Source organism: Varanus komodoensis, unplaced genomic scaffold (assembly GCF_004798865.1).
Source record: "Varanus komodoensis strain SLA01 unplaced genomic scaffold, ASM479886v1 scaffold8, whole genome shotgun sequence".
NCBI lineage: Eukaryota > Metazoa > Chordata > Lepidosauria > Squamata > Varanidae > Varanus > Varanus komodoensis.
In genome coordinates, this window is record NW_025336481.1 from 16,717,416 (window position 1) to 16,738,660 (window position 21,245).

The 21,245-nt window shown below is 43.0% G+C and overlaps 1 protein-coding gene across 1 annotated transcript in view; it reads left to right on the forward strand.

The window, feature by feature from the left end:
• The window catches only part of RIPOR3 (RIPOR family member 3), a 53,614-nt gene that overhangs the window by 21,983 nt on the left and 10,386 nt on the right, over positions 1-21,245 (forward strand). The window contains exon 2 of the mRNA XM_044455171.1: positions 15,565-15,692. Within this exon, the coding sequence (XP_044311106.1) occupies positions 15,592-15,692 (101 nt within the window). The 5' untranslated portion in view covers positions 15,565-15,591. The remainder of the gene's footprint in view (positions 1-15,564; positions 15,693-21,245) is intronic.

Genomic DNA, 21,245 nt, shown 5'->3' on the forward strand with positions numbered 1-21,245 from the left:
TAATAAACATGTTCGATTGTCTACATCCAGTTCAGATATCACATTAAGCTATGCTGGTTGCAGAAAACATTGCTCACTACCTACCATGGTTTGTTGTGTCATGTGAACTTGATCACTGTCAGGGTTTTTCAGTTCCATTTTTTACTTTAACAACTGTTTTTATTATGCTAGATTTATTTTGCCAGTTATTGATTGTGTTGCATCCATGTTATTGTTTATATTTTATTGTGAAATTTTCCTGAAAGCCATTTGGCTGAACGTTGGTAGATACATAAACAAAAATACATTGAGTTGGATTACCTCAAAGATATGCATGTTTACCCACAGCAAGAAAAGTTTGTAATCTGCAAGTTTTATGCTGCCCTGCCTTGTTCTCTCCTAAGCTTTCCCCCTTCCTCAACATTTCCTTGAAATTATGCCCTTACTTTTAAAGAGCTTATTTGAATCCAGCCAAGCACAGTTCCAGTTCTTGCCAAGAGTGAACAGGCTGCATGTCCAACTAGACCCCTGCTACATTCCAGAATCTGTGATTCAGGCATTTGAATTTGTCATCAGTTTGAAACTGAAACCAGAGCAGCTAAGGCTCAGCTCTTGGAACTTGTAAATCAGCCTTCAATGGAGGGTCTTGTTCTGGGCCTTTGGAATGAGCAGAAAGCAAATCCCACAGCAGGGTCCCCCATCACATACTACCAGTAATTTTGGAGCAGTGAGGAAACACTGGCATGCTCATGACAAGAGTGCCGTTCTAGGAAAGTATGGAGCATTGCAACCCTGTTTTGTGCAAAATGACCCATCTTAGGATTGTACAATGTGCCATAGATTAGACACAGGCACATAGCTCAGCCCACATGATTTACATGCTGAACTATGTGCCTGTCATGATTTATTTGCATGCTGGCATTTCCAGAAAGGGCTGGGAAAGACTGCTCTATAGAGAACTTTGGAAAATATTTGGAATTATTGCTACTGGGGCAATAATGTGGAGCTAGGTGGATCAATGTTCTAAGTATCAAGTGTACAGAATTCACTCTGTACTGAGTCAGACCATGCTAGAACTTCATGGTGGCAATTACTCATGTGTCTCAAGACATCCCTTGCCAATGTTATAAAACTGGAGTGTGTGTATTGTCCCCAGTGATGTCACAGGCACTAGCCAGAAGGTGGCAACTACAAAAGGCACCCCAGTAATTAATCAGTTGCTGTTCATGAAATAGATGGCATTTCCCTAATGACCAAAATATGGCAATCTCACTGCTGGACAACATGTAGTTTCCTCACAATGGAAGCAAACTAGAAATAGATGCTCAGAACTCTCACCAACCATGAGTGACAACTGCATTTTTATTGTACAGCAAGGTGATCCCTAGTTAACACATGACTGAAGATGATCTGTCTTTAATCTGCCTTTTTATAATTGTGCTTAATGATATTCTGCAAGCAAAGGGCGATGCATTCCTGGAATCTTACTACCTTTGATTGAACCACCTCTGTGATTTGAAGGTTATGAGCAAACAATGCAAAATGATCAGGAATGGTCTCTCTCTCTGTGCACTGTGCACTACAAGCACAAACAGAACACACATGACTTTTCAAACTCCTACAATTAGAACACTGTGTATTTGTGCATGGCAGTGGATCATGCTATAAACACTCCATTCCCAGAACAATAATTGCATTCTGAAAAAAATACCAGCATGACTATGCCTTGTACACAAAAAGTCTTCTCGTATAGATTCTTCTCCTTGTCATTGACCTGCTGTATCACAGCTCTTTTGACTGTGTGATGCGAAGACGGCATGTGTTTACTTGTGGAGATGACTAGTAAGAAAAAACTGACTTGTCCTCCTTTCTTTACCCCTTGCACATACTGACAAGCCCACAGCTGTTCACAATTTGCAGTGCTGAAGTTTTAAAGGGAAAAAGGCCACTAGTCTTGGCAGCCTATTAGTTTTAAGGAAAGGATTATGGATAGGATTTTCCAGAGTCCCCAGGACTGACCTTGGCACAAAGCAATCTGGAAAACATCCCTCTGTAGCATACTTCAGCTCTTGAGAGAGCAAACAACAAAAACAGAGGCCCAACAAAAGAACAACAAAGCAATTAAAAAGATATGTGTTGCGAACTTTGGACAGTGATTCCTGCCCACTGTTAAAAAGGAAGCAATGGTTGCGTGCAACCCAGTTCTGCAAGCAGAGGGAATTTCCAGGGATGCAGAGCCCACCTGGCCTTGGTGCCCTTTGGACTGAGATCAATGGAGACCTAGTGACCTTTGTACTATTTGCATTATTCACAAATGTGCAGGATGAGCCCAGGAAGGGGAGGCTCACAGCCTTTACCATTCCAACAGTCACGCTGAACTCTGCTGCTCCCACATTAGATCTTCCAGGGAAACAGCCTGGACACTATGAAGCACCAGAGGGCCAGGTGTATTCTTTTTCTGACTTGTTTCTTCTTGCGCAGACACCTGACTCATTCCTCCCCTGACTAATGAAGGACTTAAGGGTGAGCCATATCAGCTCACCATCTATGTCTTCTTAGCTCCCATTGTATCAACTGTCTTTCATCAGGTTTTCCAACCTATTGTTTGAGACCCACCCTGATAAGAAACCCATAACATGGGCATAGTAGACATAGTGGGCTCATTTGCAAGTCCTGACGGCCCACCCTGGTTTAATTTAGCTGTGGAAGCTCTTGTGGGATGCAGAGCACCTGCAGGCACCCAGCTCATGCAAACCTGAGTGGCAACAGCCTGTAGGAGATTTGAAGGCTGCTGGCCACCCGAAGAAGCCATCCTGCTCAGCTTTGCACAACTGCGCAGCGATAGCACACAGCTGGCATACCTGGTGGGGAAATAAGCCGCTATATCTTATTTCCTCCTCCACGGTTGTACAGATTCAGGCAATGGGGAACAGTCGTGTTGACTTATTCACATGTTAACATGTGCAGAACTATTATTCTATACTAGAAGGAGAAACACCTGAGAAGAGCTGAACTCTCCCCTGCCTTTCCTCTGTCACCATAGTTCAGTGGGGGAGAACATGCTTTTCACACTGAGGGGTCTGAGTTCAATGCCTGAGTTTGTGGAGTCAAAAGAATCAGGTAGCAATTGATGGGGATAACGTCTGTCTGATCTGTTGGGCAGCTGTTGTCATATTGCTACAAAACAGTAACAACAACTACCAAGCCACACTTCAGGAAGTGTTCTAGGGTTGGATGTCATGGCACTGTGGCTACTTACCCATGATGGGTTGTCATGTCATCGAAACTGGGTCAGCAAAGAATGCTCATTTATCCCAGGAAACTCTTTGGGGGATCTGTGCTATAATACATCTCATCCCCCCAAGCATTTTGTGTCACTGGCCAGTTTATGAGGTGCCATCTCAGTACAAATTCTTTGATTAAGTCTATGCTTGTGATTAAATGCTAGAATTTCATGCATTGTTTAATGCACAGACATATATTACAGTGAATTCCAGAAATTTGGTGATGATCAACATTCACATGGGAATGCTAAGAGTCCCACACAGAGTTTGTAAACGCCTGAAAACTCAAGAGATGCACTGGTCATGTTAGCAGCCCCTAAATAAGATTGTCAATACCCACTTTTCTGTGCCCCCAAAGCTGGGAAAGACATATATATTTTTAGGCATGAACAGTATACATCTCATATTGTTGGCATTCATATAGAAGTACCGCGATCAAATGAATGTTGGACTTCTACCATATCATGATTGTTGCCCACATGGATATTAGCTCCCCTGTGCATAACCATTCAAGAAACCCCAAGAAGGACTTTCTGATGCTAGAATTAGATGGTGGGTCATCTTGGCCTCTAAAGAACAGCAAAGTAATTGCAATTTAATTTTAGCTCTAATAACATTATTACAATGCCAATGACTGGATAATTGTACAGATTAAGGATGCTGATTCTAAAAATTGGAGTTCTGGAATGTTTCTATGGTGAAGAATCTTGTTAAGATGACATTGCTACTGAGGTCGATGGTCTTTCTAAGGAATGCTTAAGAGCAAAGGTTAAATACAGAGTTTATTTTCCCAGTAGATTCAGCACTGAATGGAAACTTAGGAACTGAATCTTAATTGGCCCTGGTATTAGGTACTTTGATAATAACAATGATCCAGTTCTGTAGTTTTCTGTATAACAGTCATGAGCTTCTCTTCTACATTCCATTTCATGAGTGTTAACCTTTCTTGTTTTTCTGGGAAGCGGTTATGGGCAACCTAGCTTCCCTCCCATGCAAACCACATTCATACGAATAGAGACTTACTTATTTTAGAATATTTAGATGCCGTTTCCTATTTTAAACCCCCCTAAGCCATTTACAGCAAATTATAAAACAGCACATCCTTATAATAACATGACATTTGGACTGCTTAATGGTTGGGGAAAGTCAGGGTAAACAAGTACATTTTTATAAATATCAAAAGCCCATGATATTTGCTCTCTGATGTATTGCAGAAGGTTGCCATTCATAGAATCTTAGAATAGTGGACTTGGAAGGGACCAGAAGGCCATCAAGTCTAACTCCCTCCTGTTGCAGGACCTCAAGTTGCGCAATCCCATTTAGATGACTGTCCAAACACTTTTTGAATGTCTCTAGCAAGAGCGAGCCCACAACTTCCCCAGGTAATAGATTCCACTCTCATACTTCTCTTACAGTGAGGAAATTCTTCCTGGTGCCTGATCTAAATCTGGTTTCTTTTAACTTAAGTCCATTATTCCATGTCCTGTACTCTGGAATGAATGAGAAGAGATCCTGTCCTTCCTCTTTGTGACAACCTTTCAGGGACTTGTAGAGTGCTATCATGTCACCCCTCAGTCTTCTCTTCTTGAGACTGAACATGGCTAGTTCTCTCAATCTTTCCTCATAGGGCTTTGCCTCCAGTCCCAGAATCATCCTTGCTGCCCTCTTCCGTCCCCTCTCTAGCTTTTCTGCAGCTTTTAAAAACTCAGGTGTCCAGAACTGGACAAAGTACTCCAGGTGAAGTCTGACCAGTGCCAAGTATAGTATTTTGGAAGTGATGCTGGAAATGGAACTAGTACGTGTTTTGGAAGTGATGCTTTTGTTAATGCAGCCCAAAATAGCATTTGCCCGTTTTGCAGCTGCATCTCAGCTCATATTTAGCTTGTCATCTACAATGCCCCCAAGATCCTCCTCCTTTGCAGTACTGTTGAGCCAAGAGTTCCCCAACTTGTAGCGGTGCATTTGCTTGCTTGTTTCTAAGTGGAGGACCTGGCATTTGTCCCTATCAAACTTCTTTTTGTTATTCCCAGCCCAGCATTCTGACCCATCAAGACCACCCTGTATCTTATCTCTGTCTTCCAGGGCATTTGCTATGCCACCCATCTTGGGGTCATCTGAAAATTTAATTGTCTTTCCTTGTACTTCTTCATCTAAGTCATTAATATGTTGAGGAGTAGTGATCCCAGGACCGAACCCTGCGGTACTTCACTTGCCACCTCTCCCCAGTTTGAAAATGTACCATCGATGAGCAACCTTGGAGACTGATTTTGCTGCCAATTGTGGCTCCACCCAATGATGGCACTATTTAGCCCTCTTTTTGCTAGTTTGGTAATCAGGATGTTGTGGGGCACCTTGTGTAAGGCTTTGCTAAAGTCAAGATAGATTATGTCCACAGTATCCCCACAGTCCATTTGGGAGGTTACCCAGTCCAAAATTGAAATTACATTAATCTCACAGGATTTGTTCTTGGGAAATCCTTTTTGGCTTCTAGTAATTACTGCATCTATTCAAAGTGTTAGCTGACTGTTTTATAATTTGCTTTAGAATTTGCCAGAGATTGATGTCAGATTAACTGGCCTATAGTTTGCAGGTTCATGTTTTTTCCTTTCTTGTAGATAGGGACAACATTAGCCCTTATCCAGTCAACCAGCACGTCTCCTGTCTTCCATGAGTTCTCAATGATGATAAATAGTGGTTCTGAGAGTTCTTCCACTAGCTCTTTAATGACTCTGGGATGAAGTTCATTGGGCCCTGGAGATCCTTGACCCTTTTTCTGTCAATCTCAGGCTGCCATCCTGCCCCTTCAGCTTGTACTCCAACTTCATCAGGAAGGTTGTAGTTCTTTTAATGAGAGACGAATGGGGCCACCACAAAGAAGGCCATTTGCTGTGTTGTTGCCAGACAGGACCCTGTAGGATGTGGTAGAGATGATGGGTCAGTGATCTAATGTAACCAGGTCCTAAGTTATTTATGATATATGTCAGTAATAATTCTGAGATCTCAGTTTGGAAGCAGACTGGCTGGCAGTTTAGGAGGAGAGCTGCACTAGGCATGTTTATTGGTATTAGAATTCCTGCCTCACTGGGGTGTCACAAACCAGCCTCAAGCTATTCCTACTATTATTTCAGACTTGATGTATAACAGTTTTATCTGTTGTGGTTTCCCCCTGATATATATATCAGTGTGTAGGAAACTTGCATTTCTGTTCTGTGGCCAGGAGTGGCGGCTCAGGTGGGCTGAGTGGGAAGAGGAAGCATAACAGGAGGAAGAACGACAGCTGTTCTGAAGGAATCCTTCAGATGCTCAGTCTCCCCAGCTTCCCCCTCTGGCAAAGACATTGCCCAATGAATTGGAAAACAAAGGCAATGCTGTTTCCCCCCTCCCCTCCCCTCCTCTTTCTTTTGGGGAAAATGAGTTTGCAATGCCTTTTCAGTCCTGGAAACACATGTCTGCTCAGAAGTAAATAGCATTGACTTCTGTGGAACTAACTCATGGCAAAGCCAGTATGAACTGCATTTTTCCCTGGAATTGCTTTTGGGTGGAAGGGAAAGGGGTGCTAATCCCACTGGCTTCACCCCATGGCAGGAGAGCAGCAGGCAATTCCACCAGATCCTTTCACTCTTCTCTCCTTAACCTCCTTGGTGTCCATGACTTTTTTGTGAGAAAGCAGGAGGAAAATCTCCAAAGCTTTTTAGAAAATCTTTGCTCCTTTGCTTCAGTGAACCTGCACATTCTTAGTAGAGCTAACCAAGAAAAGCAAAGGAATCTGAAAGGGCTGTTTCCTTCCACACATCCCCTTTTCAATGCCTACTTCTACTCTGATGCCTTTGTGTATGACCCAAGATCATGATCCCAACACAGTGGGAACAGCTGTATTCATTAGCACATGACCCCACTGAGATAAAAGTACTTAATATGCATAAATCCTGTGTCTGTGGTCCCTTATACATGGGATGGGCTCTAGTTTAGCTCCCCCCTAGTTCCCTGAGAACAGGTGTTTTCTTCTGGGTGTATGACAAGGTACTCAGCAGCCTTGCTCCAGCGTTCTGCATTAAATGCATCTTCTGAAGCAGCCTCAAGGGCAGCCCCATGTTGAGAGCAAATGAAATATTAAGCAAGTGTCAAGATTCACACACACGCTTAAATCAATGCAGAGGCAGCTCTTTAAAGAGAGGCAGAGAGAGCCCACCTGCAGCTTCAGACGGCTGCAATTCAGGGATGGATTTTAGGCCCTCTCACCACAATCAAATCCGTGACTGGACGCTTGCGTAGCTGTGTGGTGATTTGCAGCCTCCAGGCCTCAGAGGAAGGCTACCCTCACCTGGACAAAGCAGATCCTGTTCTGCCCTCGTCAGTTCTGGACATGTGGTAATCCTAGCACTGTAAGGGAATGTGTTAATATTTTTTCTGCGCAGAGGTAGTTTGCCAAACTTAAGTAAATATTATCTGAGCCCATAACTAAAAGAAAAAACTAGAGAGAAGGCAAGTGCGTCATCTTTTCCTTTGCAAAAATTTTTGTGGTGGACCCTAGAAATACCTAACTAAAGTAGTGTTGGGGGGAAAGTAGCCATACTCATAAAGAATGACTAGAGGAGACATTGTACGTTTCTGTTGTTGTCGTTATTGTTATTTATATTTATACCCTGCCTTTTTTTTCTTTTCAAGGAGCTCAAGATGACTCACAGAAGTCTCCTTGTTCTCTCAGTCTTCTCTGCTCTACAGCAGCCCTGTGAGGTAGGTGCGGCTGAGAGTCTTTACGCTCCGTGGCTGAGTGGGGGCTAGAACCCGGACCTCCTGAGTCCCAGTCTCACATTCTTAAAAATCACACTGGTTGCCATCTTGCAGCTTTCTTTGCAAGGTATTGCAGGACGGGGGCCTGTTCCGAGGGACTTGCAATGCAATAATTCCACACAGAGGCAAACGAAAGGAAGAATGTCCATTGATTTGCTACTTGTACTTAGGTGTGTTTATCGTGAGACAGTTATCCCCAAACTGGTGACCAGAGATTATTTAGGACAAGCTAAACAAATGATGGTAGCCTTCCTCAGCCTGGCACCCTCCATATACGTTGGACTGCAACTGTGGCAGCTGATAATGTGAGGAATTGTGGTCCAGCACAACTGTCTTTTGTCTGCAAACTCTGGCCAGAAACTGAGCGAGGGGGTCTGAAAGCTCTGCCTGTCCTTTGCAGCTGTGGGCTCCCTAAGAAGAACAGCAGATTTGCTCCATTGATGGTTTCCATCTTGTAAAAATGTATCTTTCCAGCACTTCTAGAGGTGTGCAAGCTTTTTCCATTTTATTATTCCATGTTTGTTGTAAAATACCCTCATTTGTTTGATCACTTCTTCTATGAAATGCAGTCATTTGTCAATATTGTATTAATTTTCTACTCACATTGTTGTCAAGCTGTGTGTTTTGTTTATTGTTTACTTTTGTGCTACCTGCAGTGGTTAGTAGCAGTAGAACTGTTTTTGATGGGTGCATCTGGTGGCCAGTATGTTGTTTATGAGCAGCATCTTGGGCATTGCATTTTTGTAGGACACTGGGCTAGTAGTAGGGACTGCCATTTGTTTTGGTACCAGTTACTTTCTTATTCCAGTGCAATGAAAATTATGCAAAATCCAGGGCATTATGGGTAAAATAACATGGCAACTTCCAGATAGGTCTGCTGCCACCCCTGGAGAGAAGTAAATATGCCCCCACCTCTGAATGAACACGGATAGGGGTCCTAAATTTGCATTCATTGTTGTTCAAATCAAAATCAAACTGAATCTCTCTCATTCTGTCCAGTTTTTCATTTGTTCTGAAAAGCGGTAATTAGCGAAGATAAATACTTTGAGGTTTGAGTTCAACCTGCCTGGACCAAGTGAACTTTGCAGATAAATTTCAGCAATGCATTGTTGGAGGTCCTTTTCAGAACTACTCCCTGGGAGGGAAGATGCAGTTGAGGGAAGCCAGGTCCTTATTTAATTAGGAGCAGTTGTAATCTGTTTCTGCAGTTCTTGGAGGAAAGGCAATCTGATCCCCCCAGACAAGGTCTGAATTAGAGTTTCATGGTAATACTCACATGTTCTGCAAGTGAGCGCAAGCACATGCATGCCAAATGTGGTCCTTGGCTGGCATCCTCAGACCTGAGCTGCTACAGTTCCAATTTCCCATTCTCTGCACTAGCATAGATTTGCTATGGTCACAGTGGGAGTGCAGGAAACAATGAATGGGGAGAGAAGGACCAACTAAGGAATGAATGGAAGAGAAGCCTATATTTCTGTTGGTCCATGCTGTGTTAAGAGATCATCTCAGTGAAGCTAAAGGTGAAAGAGACAAGGCTGGTTACTTCCGTGGGCTTTGGCGTATATTCCTTAACTTCCTCTGCAAATGCCTAATGTGAAGGTTTAGCAAAATAAACATGTTTAAATGGACCTGCTGTACAGTCCCTGCCCTGCTGCCCAAGCCATCCATGGAATATTGGTGCTAGGAAACCCATGCTGGTCAGCCTGCAGCATGAGTTGACGTGATGTAAAGCTGAAGGCAGACCACATTTTTTCAGAGTGCCAAAGGTGATCTGAGAGACTCATCACTACCCAAAGTGTACAGACACAGGTCTTTTGTTCTATTCTTGCCTCTGTTCTAGCAGGCTCTGCAGGTTAAGGCTATCCATGGATGCTTGTCTTGAAGGATATTTGCTGCTTCCAGCCTCAGAAGCCATATGCCCAAGTACACTAGCTGCTGGGGAACATGGGCTGCTGCCCATGTAGGTTTCCCACAGGGAGCTGGTTGGACTTTGGTATTACTAGATTTTAGAAACTACAAAGCCTGCCAAATTTATTTACCAGTAGGCTATAGAGGGATGGGTGTATCCATGACAACAGATCCCTGCTTCAAGCCACTGTCTTCTCTGAAAACCACCCAATTATCATTGGTTCCCAGTCTGGTAGAGCCTCTGTCCAGTGAGCCTCCAGTGGGCTCCTTTTGTCCGGTGCTGAAGCTTAGAATCAGTAGCACAGGGTGAACATACATGGACAGGCACTGATTTTCTGAATGCACCAGCAGCAGCCGGAAACAGTTGAGCAAGAAGGCAATGCCCCTCCACCCTTCCTCCACACTCTAGCAGAGCCAGAACCCACAGCATAGCAACTTTCTGAAGTTTTCATTAATAGTTCCATTAACGTTTCCAGGCCTGAGAATAAAAGAGAGGCCCCAGGGATATGTCAATTCCCCACACATCTGGAGTCATGGGGGCAATAACCACAAGGCCAAGCTGTTCATTATTTCTTCTTTTAATTGCTTGTTATGCAAGGGCCATTTTTATTAAAGTGGCTTGTTTACTTCAGCTGTAACAAGCCTGGTGGAATGATTTTTTTCCCATGTTGTACCAAGCTGTGTCATGCTTCCTGGGTCAGATTGGTGGGCCTCCAGCTCCATGATCAGGCTGAGCCGCTGGAGAACATTTCAATTTACCCCCCTTACACAGGTGAAGCAGCGGAGTGATATCCGGACAGACGGCCTGTTATGCAAAAATATGTGTGACAAAGCACTGGTGGCTTTTTTCTTTAATGTTTACTGAGAAGTAGCCTCAGGAGGCAGTGAATGCGATCAGAGGGTTGGCAGTGTGAGGTGACACTTGGATCTTTCCCCTTTTATTGAAATGGTTTTATTTAGCCTTCTTTGGTCCCCCAGAGAAATAGCTGGAAAGGCAGTTTTGATTGCAAACATGGCTGATAGTGAAGGTGCTCAACTCTCCTTCTTGCTGCTAGTTTTTCAATAAAATATGTCACTTCCTGAGGCTGTTTTTCATTAAGGAACCAACCTGTCCTAGCTTTGTGCACATATTTGCATGTAGTGTACATTTCATTCCTTACACTGATTGTCTGGCCACATCCCCAAAGGAGATGCCAGTGGTTTTGCATGTAATGTCCAAAAGCCATTTTTACATCCACGGAATGGGAACAATGACCAAGAAGCTTGACGACTGTTGAATAAAAACAGTGAAAGGGAACAGTGTAACATGTGTAAACCTCATCACCACCTGGAAATTTGCAGAAAGTTTCCAGAAGGACTAGAAACTTGTTTTTGTGTTTTCCCTTTTCTCTCAATAAGCTATAGTATATGTGCATGTCCATAAATCCCCACAGATCTTCCTCTCCTTGGCTTTAAAATAATGTATCTGTTTTCATTTTTAAAAATTCAGTGTGTGTGTGTGTGTGTGTGTTTGTGTGTGTAAATATAATGAATGACCTCTGAGAGAATGCAACAAAGGGTAATTTTCCTTTGTTGAAGCACAGCTTTGTTTGCAGTACAATGCAAGTTACAGGCGTGGGACCCGTGGCCCTGATCAGGACCCCAGCTAGGGGGGCGGGTGTGTGTGGGTGCACATGTGTGCGGGTGTGCAAGCTAAAGCCCTTCCTCCCAAACATGCACTTGGGTTGATCTTGACTGATCTCCTTGCATCAGCCTTTAGTGGAAATGGAAAGCATGACCCAACAACAGAACTATGCAGTTAGTCACAGCTTTGTCCCCAGCATGGCCACCTCTGGTTTTCAGGGAGTGCACTTGGTTCAGAAGACACATTAGCCCACGTATCAGTTAGGATACAATAAATGATGCATATGGGTGACCTTTTTTGGGAATGGATAGGTGGCTACCCTGGGGTGGGGGTGGGGGGGCGGGTCTTTGCTTTCTGTTATCTAGAGAAATGCTTTTTATAGACATGAGTGAATGGTAGGATCTGGCTATCCCTTCCTTCCTTTCTCTTTTTTTTCAGACAAGCCTTAAAATCTGGTGTTTACATTAGTGCTGAGTGCTTCTGCATGTGGGGGAGGATTCTTCGTTGACTTCTAGTCACTGTTTGGACTGAATTTATAGGTCTGTTGCATTTTGCAAGATGGTAGCCCTGTGCTCCACATTCTGTGTGCACACAGCCCTGGGAAAGCCAATTCCCCCAAGGAAAAAGAAGCCAAAGGAAATGGAGTGAGCTGGGGGAAGCCGCATGACCTGAGTTAAGATTTATTAATGAGAGCCAGCATTGTGCTTTTGGAACGAAGTGTTGCTTGTGACCAAGTTCTTGATGCTGATGTGGTCACGCGATACATCGAGCAGCTTCTGGAAAAATAAACAAGAGTCCTGTGCAGCTCTAGTGGCAGTCTGTGCAAGCCCATCGGGGTGGATCCAGTTACAGAATTATGCCAAGCACCACCGGACTGATGAAGAGATGCTGGGCGGCAAGAGAATGAATAGTCTGACCTCATCTCATTCTTCCCATGACAGCTAGAGCATTGACTTGAAACTGTGAAAGAGGCAGGCACTTCTGTTTTGCTGGGGGGCTGATTTCTAGCCGCTGAACATTTGTCCAGCAGCAGGACTGGTGTTCGGGCGTGTGTGCGCATGCGTGATTGTTTTGGTGGTCATATTAGCATCTTAGTCTTGTGTTGTTAGAAGTAGTCATATAGCGATATAATTGAGTGGCTGGAAGAATGATGGAAAATCAGACCGTGAATAATAAACAGAGCTTCCACCCTGCTGTACCATGCAGTGACCATAGTGTACAGAGTAGCTCTCACAACACGGCTTGTTTAGCAGACAGGGCTATAATTCAGGAATGAAGCACCTGCTTTAAAAATCTGCTTCGCCTCCATGTTCCTTCTGAGGAACACAGTTTTAAAACCTGAACTACTAGGAAAAGTGTTTTCTGTGTCTGGATTTTTGCTGCTGCTGCTGATATATAAGAATGCAAAACATCCAAAGATGCTTTATTTGAAAATGGATCCAAAGGTTTAAAAGTGTCTAATGCTTTTTTTAAGGGTGCAGGGGGAATGACCAATGTAATTCTAAGCATGTTTTATCATATGTAAGTAGGGTCGACTTTATTTATATCATTTCTATACCATCTCATAGCCAAAGCTGTCTGAACGGTTTACAACAACCCATAAAAATAAGAACATAAAATATGATAAAATGTCATAAAATATTATTTGAGAGGCTGCTAGAGGACAGTCTGTTTTGAAACTGGGCTTCCATTTAGTGGGCTATCCAGTGCATGCCCAGGTTAAAGATCAGAAAAAGTTGCTAGGTCTTCAAGTTGTCCATCACCACACCTGGAACATGGGCTGAGCAAGAGGGACAGTGCTGGGGGGGGGGGGTGCTTCGTGAGACTGTTTATCCAAGACTCACAGGTGCAATTTCACAAACAAAAGTTTAGTCAAATCACTGCTTCTCACCAGCCCTAGTGTGGAGCACTTGGTGCGTTGCTATGGCTGCTTCACAGGGGGAGGCTGCACACCAGCCCCAGGAGTTTCTGCTGCGGACTGGTGGTGGCATGGAAGCACTACCCCAGGGATGCACAACTGGTGCCGTGCAGGTGTTGTGGACCACAGCATCCAGCAGCCTTAGCCAGCATTTCTGATGGTCGAGGAATAGAAAAGGTGTAGTCCAAAATATCTGGAGGGCTCCAGAGTGCCTACGCATGCTCTGCTCGGTGGAGGAATCCATGGGGATGACTCAAACTCTACCCATGAGGGTTGCCAAAAGGAGGAGGAGGAGGAGGAACTGTTTCTGTGTGACGGCTGTAACATTTTGCATGGACTTCTGAAATCATCTTTTCATGATTGAATGTTTGCAGTCCATTCTGTCCCATAGGATTCACCATTCAGACCCTTTGTCATCTTTCTCACTCTCCCCTGCCCGCCTCATAATGAGCAATAATAGTTGTAATTTGAATTTTGGATTCTCCTCGCTTATTCCCTTAGTGTTAAGTCATTCTATATAGAATTTGAGGGCAATTTATCATTCTTCTGTTAATATTATTAGGCTTCTGAGTTTTTTGTATGACTCATTGGAAGGGTTTACTATAAAAGGTGGCTTGCAAATAATTTAAATCAATAATTAAAATAATAATACCAGAAAGATGGAATGGTGAGAGCAGTTTTTCCCAATTTGATGCTTTCAGAGAAGCTGGACTGCAGTTTAATTCATCCTCAACCAGCATGGCCACTAGGGATGACGGGAGTGATTGTCCAACAGCTCTAGAGGGTGTCAGGCTGAAGAGGGCTGGATTGCAGAGTCAGAATTGGGGAAAACCAGATTTCAGTCACTCAGCCAGGAAATTCCCTGGGCAATCTTAGGCTAGCCACTGTCTGTGAACCTCATTTATCTCACAAAGTGGGGAGTATAAAATGGAAGGGAGAGAGGAAGGGAGGGCTAAAAAGTAATAAATAAAATCAGTAAATCTGCTGCTTGGCCATGTAACTCCTGGCTTAATTAAATTCACACACACAGCACCAGCGTTTCCTTGGGTGGTGGGGCAGAGTTGAAATGGTACAATTGCAACATGCAAAACAGATTAGTCTGCTGATAAAATGGGGAATGTTTAAATGGTTATTTGTTCTGGGGGAAACCAGTGCTTCCCCAAATGTATTTAGCAGACAGCTTTCTCTTTACAGTAGAAGGATGGAAAATCTGGAGCGAGTGCAATTGAGGAATAAATCAAGGTTGGCTCCAGTCTTTGCACAATGCTCCCACCGGTTCCTTTTCAGTGACAACAGCATCCTATCATGCCCTCTGTGTTATCAGTGGGGAGAAGAGGTATTTTCTGTAGAGGGTCGCAGCCCTGCTACTACTTTCCCATCAAATACACCCACCTCTGTCTGCACCAGCCCAGGGGAGGTGGCCTGCACAGACTCTAAAGAGCTTAAACAGTCCTCACCTGTCAAGCTGTTAATAAAATAAGGATGCTGAAGGAGGGTTAATGTTGATGCTTGCTATTTAAATATGTTGCCTGGTGAATGAATGTTCATGCTCACTTGGGTGACGTATTGCAAGGGAGCACACAGTCTGCATTCAATGTTATTTTTAAAGCCCTTTTAAATGCTCTTGTGGGTCTAGGTGTGTTTCTCAAAACCACCATTACCCACATTTCCAGTAGGAACCTGTAATACTTCTGCAAACATGTCCCCCACACAAATCACCGTGACCGCAGACATGGCAACTGGGAGGTGTTTTTTCCAAAATACAACACTTTGGTTGGGAAATTCAACAACTTCAAGAACCAAGAAATGAAGACAATAAAATGATTATGGAGGGTATCAGTAGCTTGATTATGGAAAACAGTCTGGCATCCCCTGATGAAATAATCTCAGCCCTGCCTGAGACCCTGAAGACATCTGAAGAGACAGTTGAGCTGGATGGGCTGATGCTCTGCTTGGAATGATATTTTGACATGTTCAGGACTCCTGGTTCTAGATAAGCAAATGCTTTCTTTGCTTCCTACCTAATCTTTTAATACAGCTGTTTCTCCTTTAATTTCTAGATGTAACAGACCTGTCAACCAGGAATCATGTCGGTAAAACTGACGTTTGACTCCCCAGCTGGTGGGGGAAGAATCAGCCGGAGCTGCTCTTTTGCAGGGTTTAGCAGTGCACACAGCCGAAAGTTAGCGTAAGTTGCACAGTCACAAAAAACAAGTTCCTTTCCAGCGTCTGCTTCATCATGGTATACAGTTCGTGCTGTTCAGGCCAAGCTAAACAAGGCGTTACAAATCTGTGATTGTATCTCTCCTTTGTTTAATTGTGTAAACTAACAATACCCGCTGGTCATCTTCCTCCAGCTTGACTGGGATTGGGAGTCTTGCCACAGAGGGTGAAATGCTTCCCCTGTGCCATTTTCCTGATGTGAATTCTTCCTTCAAAAGCTGTTTTCCAGTTTAGGTTGGGCAAAGGATATACTAATTTAGGCTAGGGCAAGAACTGGGCAGGACATGAGACCAGCTCCTGTTGTCAGAAACCAGAGTCCTGAGTTTCTTGCTCTGAATGTGTACTTCAGAACATGAAATGCTCTGTTATTGCTCCTTCTTTCACTTTGTTTGCTGGTACTTGTACTGGCATGAAACTTGAAAAACGATGACATTCCTTCATGCCTTTTTTGTGTAGTACTGCATGCTATTAGTTGAAAAGAGGAGAAACAAGACTGATTTTTTTGGTGGCACTCGCTTGTCTTTTATCACATCTTGCTCTGATGGAAGCCATTGCAACATTGCAAGCTTCAAAATTGCTCTGGGAAAAATGTGCCTATGCTTTAGATCCCATCCTATGCGTGATTAGTCCAATGCTGGCCCAATGGGAAATCTACAGAAAAGTGTTTGTAGGGTTGTAGCCTAAGTCTGTTAAGCTCTTGGGATGTAGAACTAGATTTAGCACAGGGTGGGGAGTTGCTTTCAGTCCATGGGCAGAGTTCCATTTTGGAAAAGTTCTCAGGTAGGCGGGGCTAAGTAAGCAAATAATATCAGCATGGTATAGCAGAGAGCTCATATTGCCAGATGTTGTGCCTTAGGAGTTTCAACCTTTTCGCATGGGGTAGGGGGAAACTACATAGTAGAAAGGGGAAAGAGATGTACCCCCACAAAGAGCAGATTCTACAGTTACTGTCCTCTACATCCCATGTGAAAATCTCAACAGAGCTCCTTAGGGCAATGGTTTCCTGCCCAGCTTGCCAGTCCCCAGAATGGTTTTGTTTTCAGGCTGGTCTTCCTAAACTTGTTGGTTTTAGGGCAACAAGTTGGTTTTAGGGCAAAGTCATGGTACAGACTTTGCAACAGACTTTGCAACATGGTACAGACATTGCAACAAGCCTGGCTCCTTAACTGAACAACAAATCATGGCTTGTATTTGCCCTTTGTAGGTTGTTAAACCATGGTTTGTTTGTAGAAAGAGGCTCAAAGGACAAGCCAGATTTCAATAAAACAAACCTTAGTTTAGAGTTTTATGTGAACCAGGCCTACTATCTATTATTTCTGAAGGCAGTCATACAGCCCATAAGTTCTCTATGCAGACAGGATTGTTGTGCTATTGATGAGCTGTGATTTGAAAAGAAAACCAAGTAGCACGACTGCAGTGTTTGCCACTTTAGAATAGTGGGTTGAATTCAGATTTAGGGTAAAATCCTGAGGAAGTACTGCCTTGCAGATAGAAACTACTAGAGGTCATAGAGCGAGCTGTCTCATTGAAATCAATGGGACTTGAGTTAGACTCATTGATTTCAGTGGCTCTACTCTAAGTATTGACTAAGCTTTGTTTACATGACATGACAGCCCACTATGAGGCAGACCCCAGTTTGCTATGGCTTGTGTCATGCAAACCTGGGCAGAAGTATTTATTGGAAGTGGGAAGCAACCTTACAATGGCCATCAAGGGTAGTTAAGCAAATTCTGCTGGTATTAGGCTGGTGCATGGTAGGGAAGTAAGCTACTGTGACTTATTCCCCTTGCCAAGATTGTGGGAACCTGTATTGCTTGTGTAAGAGTGGTACATGAAAATAAACAGGAGTAGCATGCTCAAAGATTTGCTCAAAGAGCTTCCATAACTGGGGGCAGAGGATGGGGCTACAACCGGAAAGACCCTGTCTGTGGTCTCTACTTTCCTTACCTGCCATGGTGGAATAAGGCTGACCTTCTAAGAAGATCTCAGCCAATGGGCAGGTTAACATGACAGTAAGTAGTAACTTGGGTTTCACACATCCCAAGTAGCATATAAGAATGTAGGTGGATTTCCACATCCATTATCAGACCTGAAGAATTGTCAGCCAGCCAGAAAGCCATTTAAGTGATGCGCTGGTGGACTTGGCTCTGAAAGGGGGAAAAAAGAAATCAAGCAGTCAATTGAATAAACAGATAGGAGTCTTAAGTACATAGTGGGAGTTCTTACAAGGAAAGACAGGACCAGGGAAGAGAGTTAAACAGCTGTTTCTAGAACCAAAGCACCTCCAGCAGGGTAAGAATGCTCTAAAAGAAGTGAGTTTACATTCCCTGAAGGTTATTCAGTTTCTTTCAGCTGTAAAGCATTTAAAAAACAACAATCAGCTCTTTATTACTTCTAAGGGGGTGGAAAGATTGGAAAATTCAAGTACCATTTCACTAGGAAAGGAGCTTGGTTTGCACTCGGTTTAGGGGTTAAGTACTTCTAGAAAACAGAAGCAGTTGTGATTTATGTATTACTTTTTAGACAATATTTATTATAAGAATGTCAGATTGGTTTTAAACTTGAAATTCTTGCAAGAAATGCAGGCCACAGTTCAACACAGAATTAAGAGCGCACAAGCCAATTAAGCATGTGTAATGTTGCATTGGATTGTGGCCATAAGCATTTTATTTCTTGGATTAATTGCCTATATATGAAGAGCTCAAAATAAGTGGATTGTTATTCAAAAGGGTCATAAAGCTCTCCATCCATATAGTATAATGCCAGTGTTCATCCATGAGCAGGCTGGGAGCAGCCAGATACTTCCATGCATGGATCTGCTTGGCTGCTTCTAAAGTTAAAAATGCATTTAGAATTTAGTGGGTTGGCTCTAGACACAGCCATGAACATAATGGGGCTTCAGTTAGTTGTCCTCCCCATGCAGCTACAAGGCTTAGTAGAAAGGTTCCCATTGGCAAATATTTAAATAAGTGCCCAAGGCACATGGGTAAGAAGATCAACATGTGGACTGTGGTTAGGGAGGGAAGGAAGGATAAACCCCGTCAGCACTCGCTCTGGTCCAGAGAACAATTGCCTCTGTACAGCTGTCGTTAATGTAGGTAAAACAGAAATGACCACCTGCTACTAATATGTGGCTTGGCCCTTGGGCAACATTATTGCGGGTCCCAGTAATGGCTACAACATCAAGGGGTTATTGTCCTGGTCATCTTTTAATGTTGATGTATGCTGGAATTTCCCAGCAGTGCCCTTCTGCATTCTGCTCACAACAAACAAGTTAATCCCTATGGAAAAAACAAATGCAAATAAAACCAACATCAGAAATGGCAATATTCAGAATCCTACCTGAATGTTTTACTACTGGCCATCCTTCAGTAAAGGAATTTGTCAAACTACTGGATCGTGGTCTGTTCCTTGAGACCTGAATAGAGACCATGGTTCCTTGCTCTTCTACAGTTAACTCAGCAGGGCTGAGTTGACTGTGCTATTACCTGCCACTGCTGTTAAGAAGGGTCATTCTAGTTAAGCGTGAATTTTCACTGTCCTTACTGTGTGCATGCACTGTGATCTCAGTATGTTTCACTGAGTTCAGTGGGACTCAAGTATCCATGCATATGTGCTCTCTGGGGAGCGCATTCCCAACTGTGGGAATGTGAGGTTCGCCTGGCGCCGACTTTATATGCTTTTTGGCACCAGGTAAAAACCTTTTTATTTGCCCAACATTTTAAAGCTTAAATAATTTTTAACTGGTTTTATTAATATCCTCAGTCACATTTTATCTTGTTATTGTATTCTTTCCTTATTTGTATTTATTGTTTATATTGTAAGCTATCCTGAGACAATTGGATTGTATAGGATGGGACAAAATATTCTAAATAAATTCATAAATAAATATAATGTAAATCCCGCCTTAATGTTTAGCACCACTAATCCTTTCATCTAATAACCTTTTCTGAGGAGGGACAATTTTAGGTGTGCTTCAGTTGCCCCGTGCAGCTAAGGCTGCAGTTGTAAACCTTTGGTAGTGGGACTTACTTCTGAGTAAGCGTGGCTAGAACTGGGCTAGGAGGCCTTACTCTCAGCACAGTTGGTGTCTTCCAGCTCTGTCTATTGCAGGAGTTCTTTATATGATCCGGTGGGAAATCGAGTTGATTACGAGGGAAGAATTTACCTAGATACACCTTCTGCAAAGTAAATACATGGTTAAAAACTGAGATAGCAAAAGTCAAGTACAAATAATCAGGGAAGAGGAATGTAGCGTAGCCTAGCCAAAAATCTGTCGAAAAGACAACTTTTGACAGGCAGTGTAAAGGCCTCCCTGAGTTGTCTTTATCCATCTTAAGTAGGTGAGCAATACTCAGTGTTGCATCTGTTCTTTATATTTACACAGTGAGTATTGTCTTGTGAAGGATACATAGTAGATTTTTTTCTCTCTAAGTGGGACTTCAAAATACTTTTTAAATCAATCCAGCTGGTTCTGTTCTGTGTTTCAAACAGGAATAAATAAACATATTAGTTTAGCAGGGAAAGCGAAATTTTAAAAAGCTGCTCTATAAAAAATCATAAAGAAGTACAACGATTCAATGAGAGGAGAATAGCAATTTGTCTGCTGCTACATGTTTCAAACGGAAAGAAATATATAGGCCATTAAGCAAGATTTATATCTCAAAGAAGTGAGCTTTTAAAACATAATGCACAGCCCAACAATGTTATTTTGAACTGGCAATAGGTCCTCCTTTCTTCACTGGAGCTGGTTCTGTAGGAAGTATGTATTAATAACATGCGTCTCATGCATTATCCCCATAATCTTTGTGGCAACATTGCAAGGTAAGTTAATATAATTAGAAACACTTTAGATGGGCCAGTGACCAGCAGTGGCTTTAGATGCAAGCCAGCCAGTGAGCTCAACCCAGATACGGTTTTCCACCAGGGATGCTTTGCTTGCATCTCAGTCTCTGAGCCGCTGCAGTCAGTTGCGTACTCTTAGTCTTGGGTCAGGAATCTATTTATTCAAAAGTAAATGTCAACATAAACAAATAGCTGTGCTCATAAATATGCTAGGGGCTAATCCTTTAATGTTGTGATCTTATCTTTTCAGGATGAGTGCACTAGCACAGTTTATAACCTAATTTTCCATAGATCAGCTGCTAGCTTCTCTGTTAAGCTATGAACTTAGTCCTTTCTTTTTCAGACCTTTTCCAAATTTGAAAGATTATGTCTTGTCTCACAGGTTTACTTAAGAAAGCAGAGAATCTACCTTAGTGGTAGAGCACCTGATCTGTGGCTCCAGTTCTTCCCATTTCCAGTTTAGAGGGATGATTAATAAGAGGGCCTCTTTCTTTTCCTGAGACCCAGAGGAGCTGCTGCCAGTCAGAGCAGATAATATTGGGGTGGGCCAATGGTTTGATTCAGTGACTGGGTTTGGACAACACAAAAACCTATATCCAAGGGTTCAACATAGATTGAATGTGGGTTGTTTTAGAAACATAGGTTTTGTTGTCTGAACCCAGCTTCTTTAGCA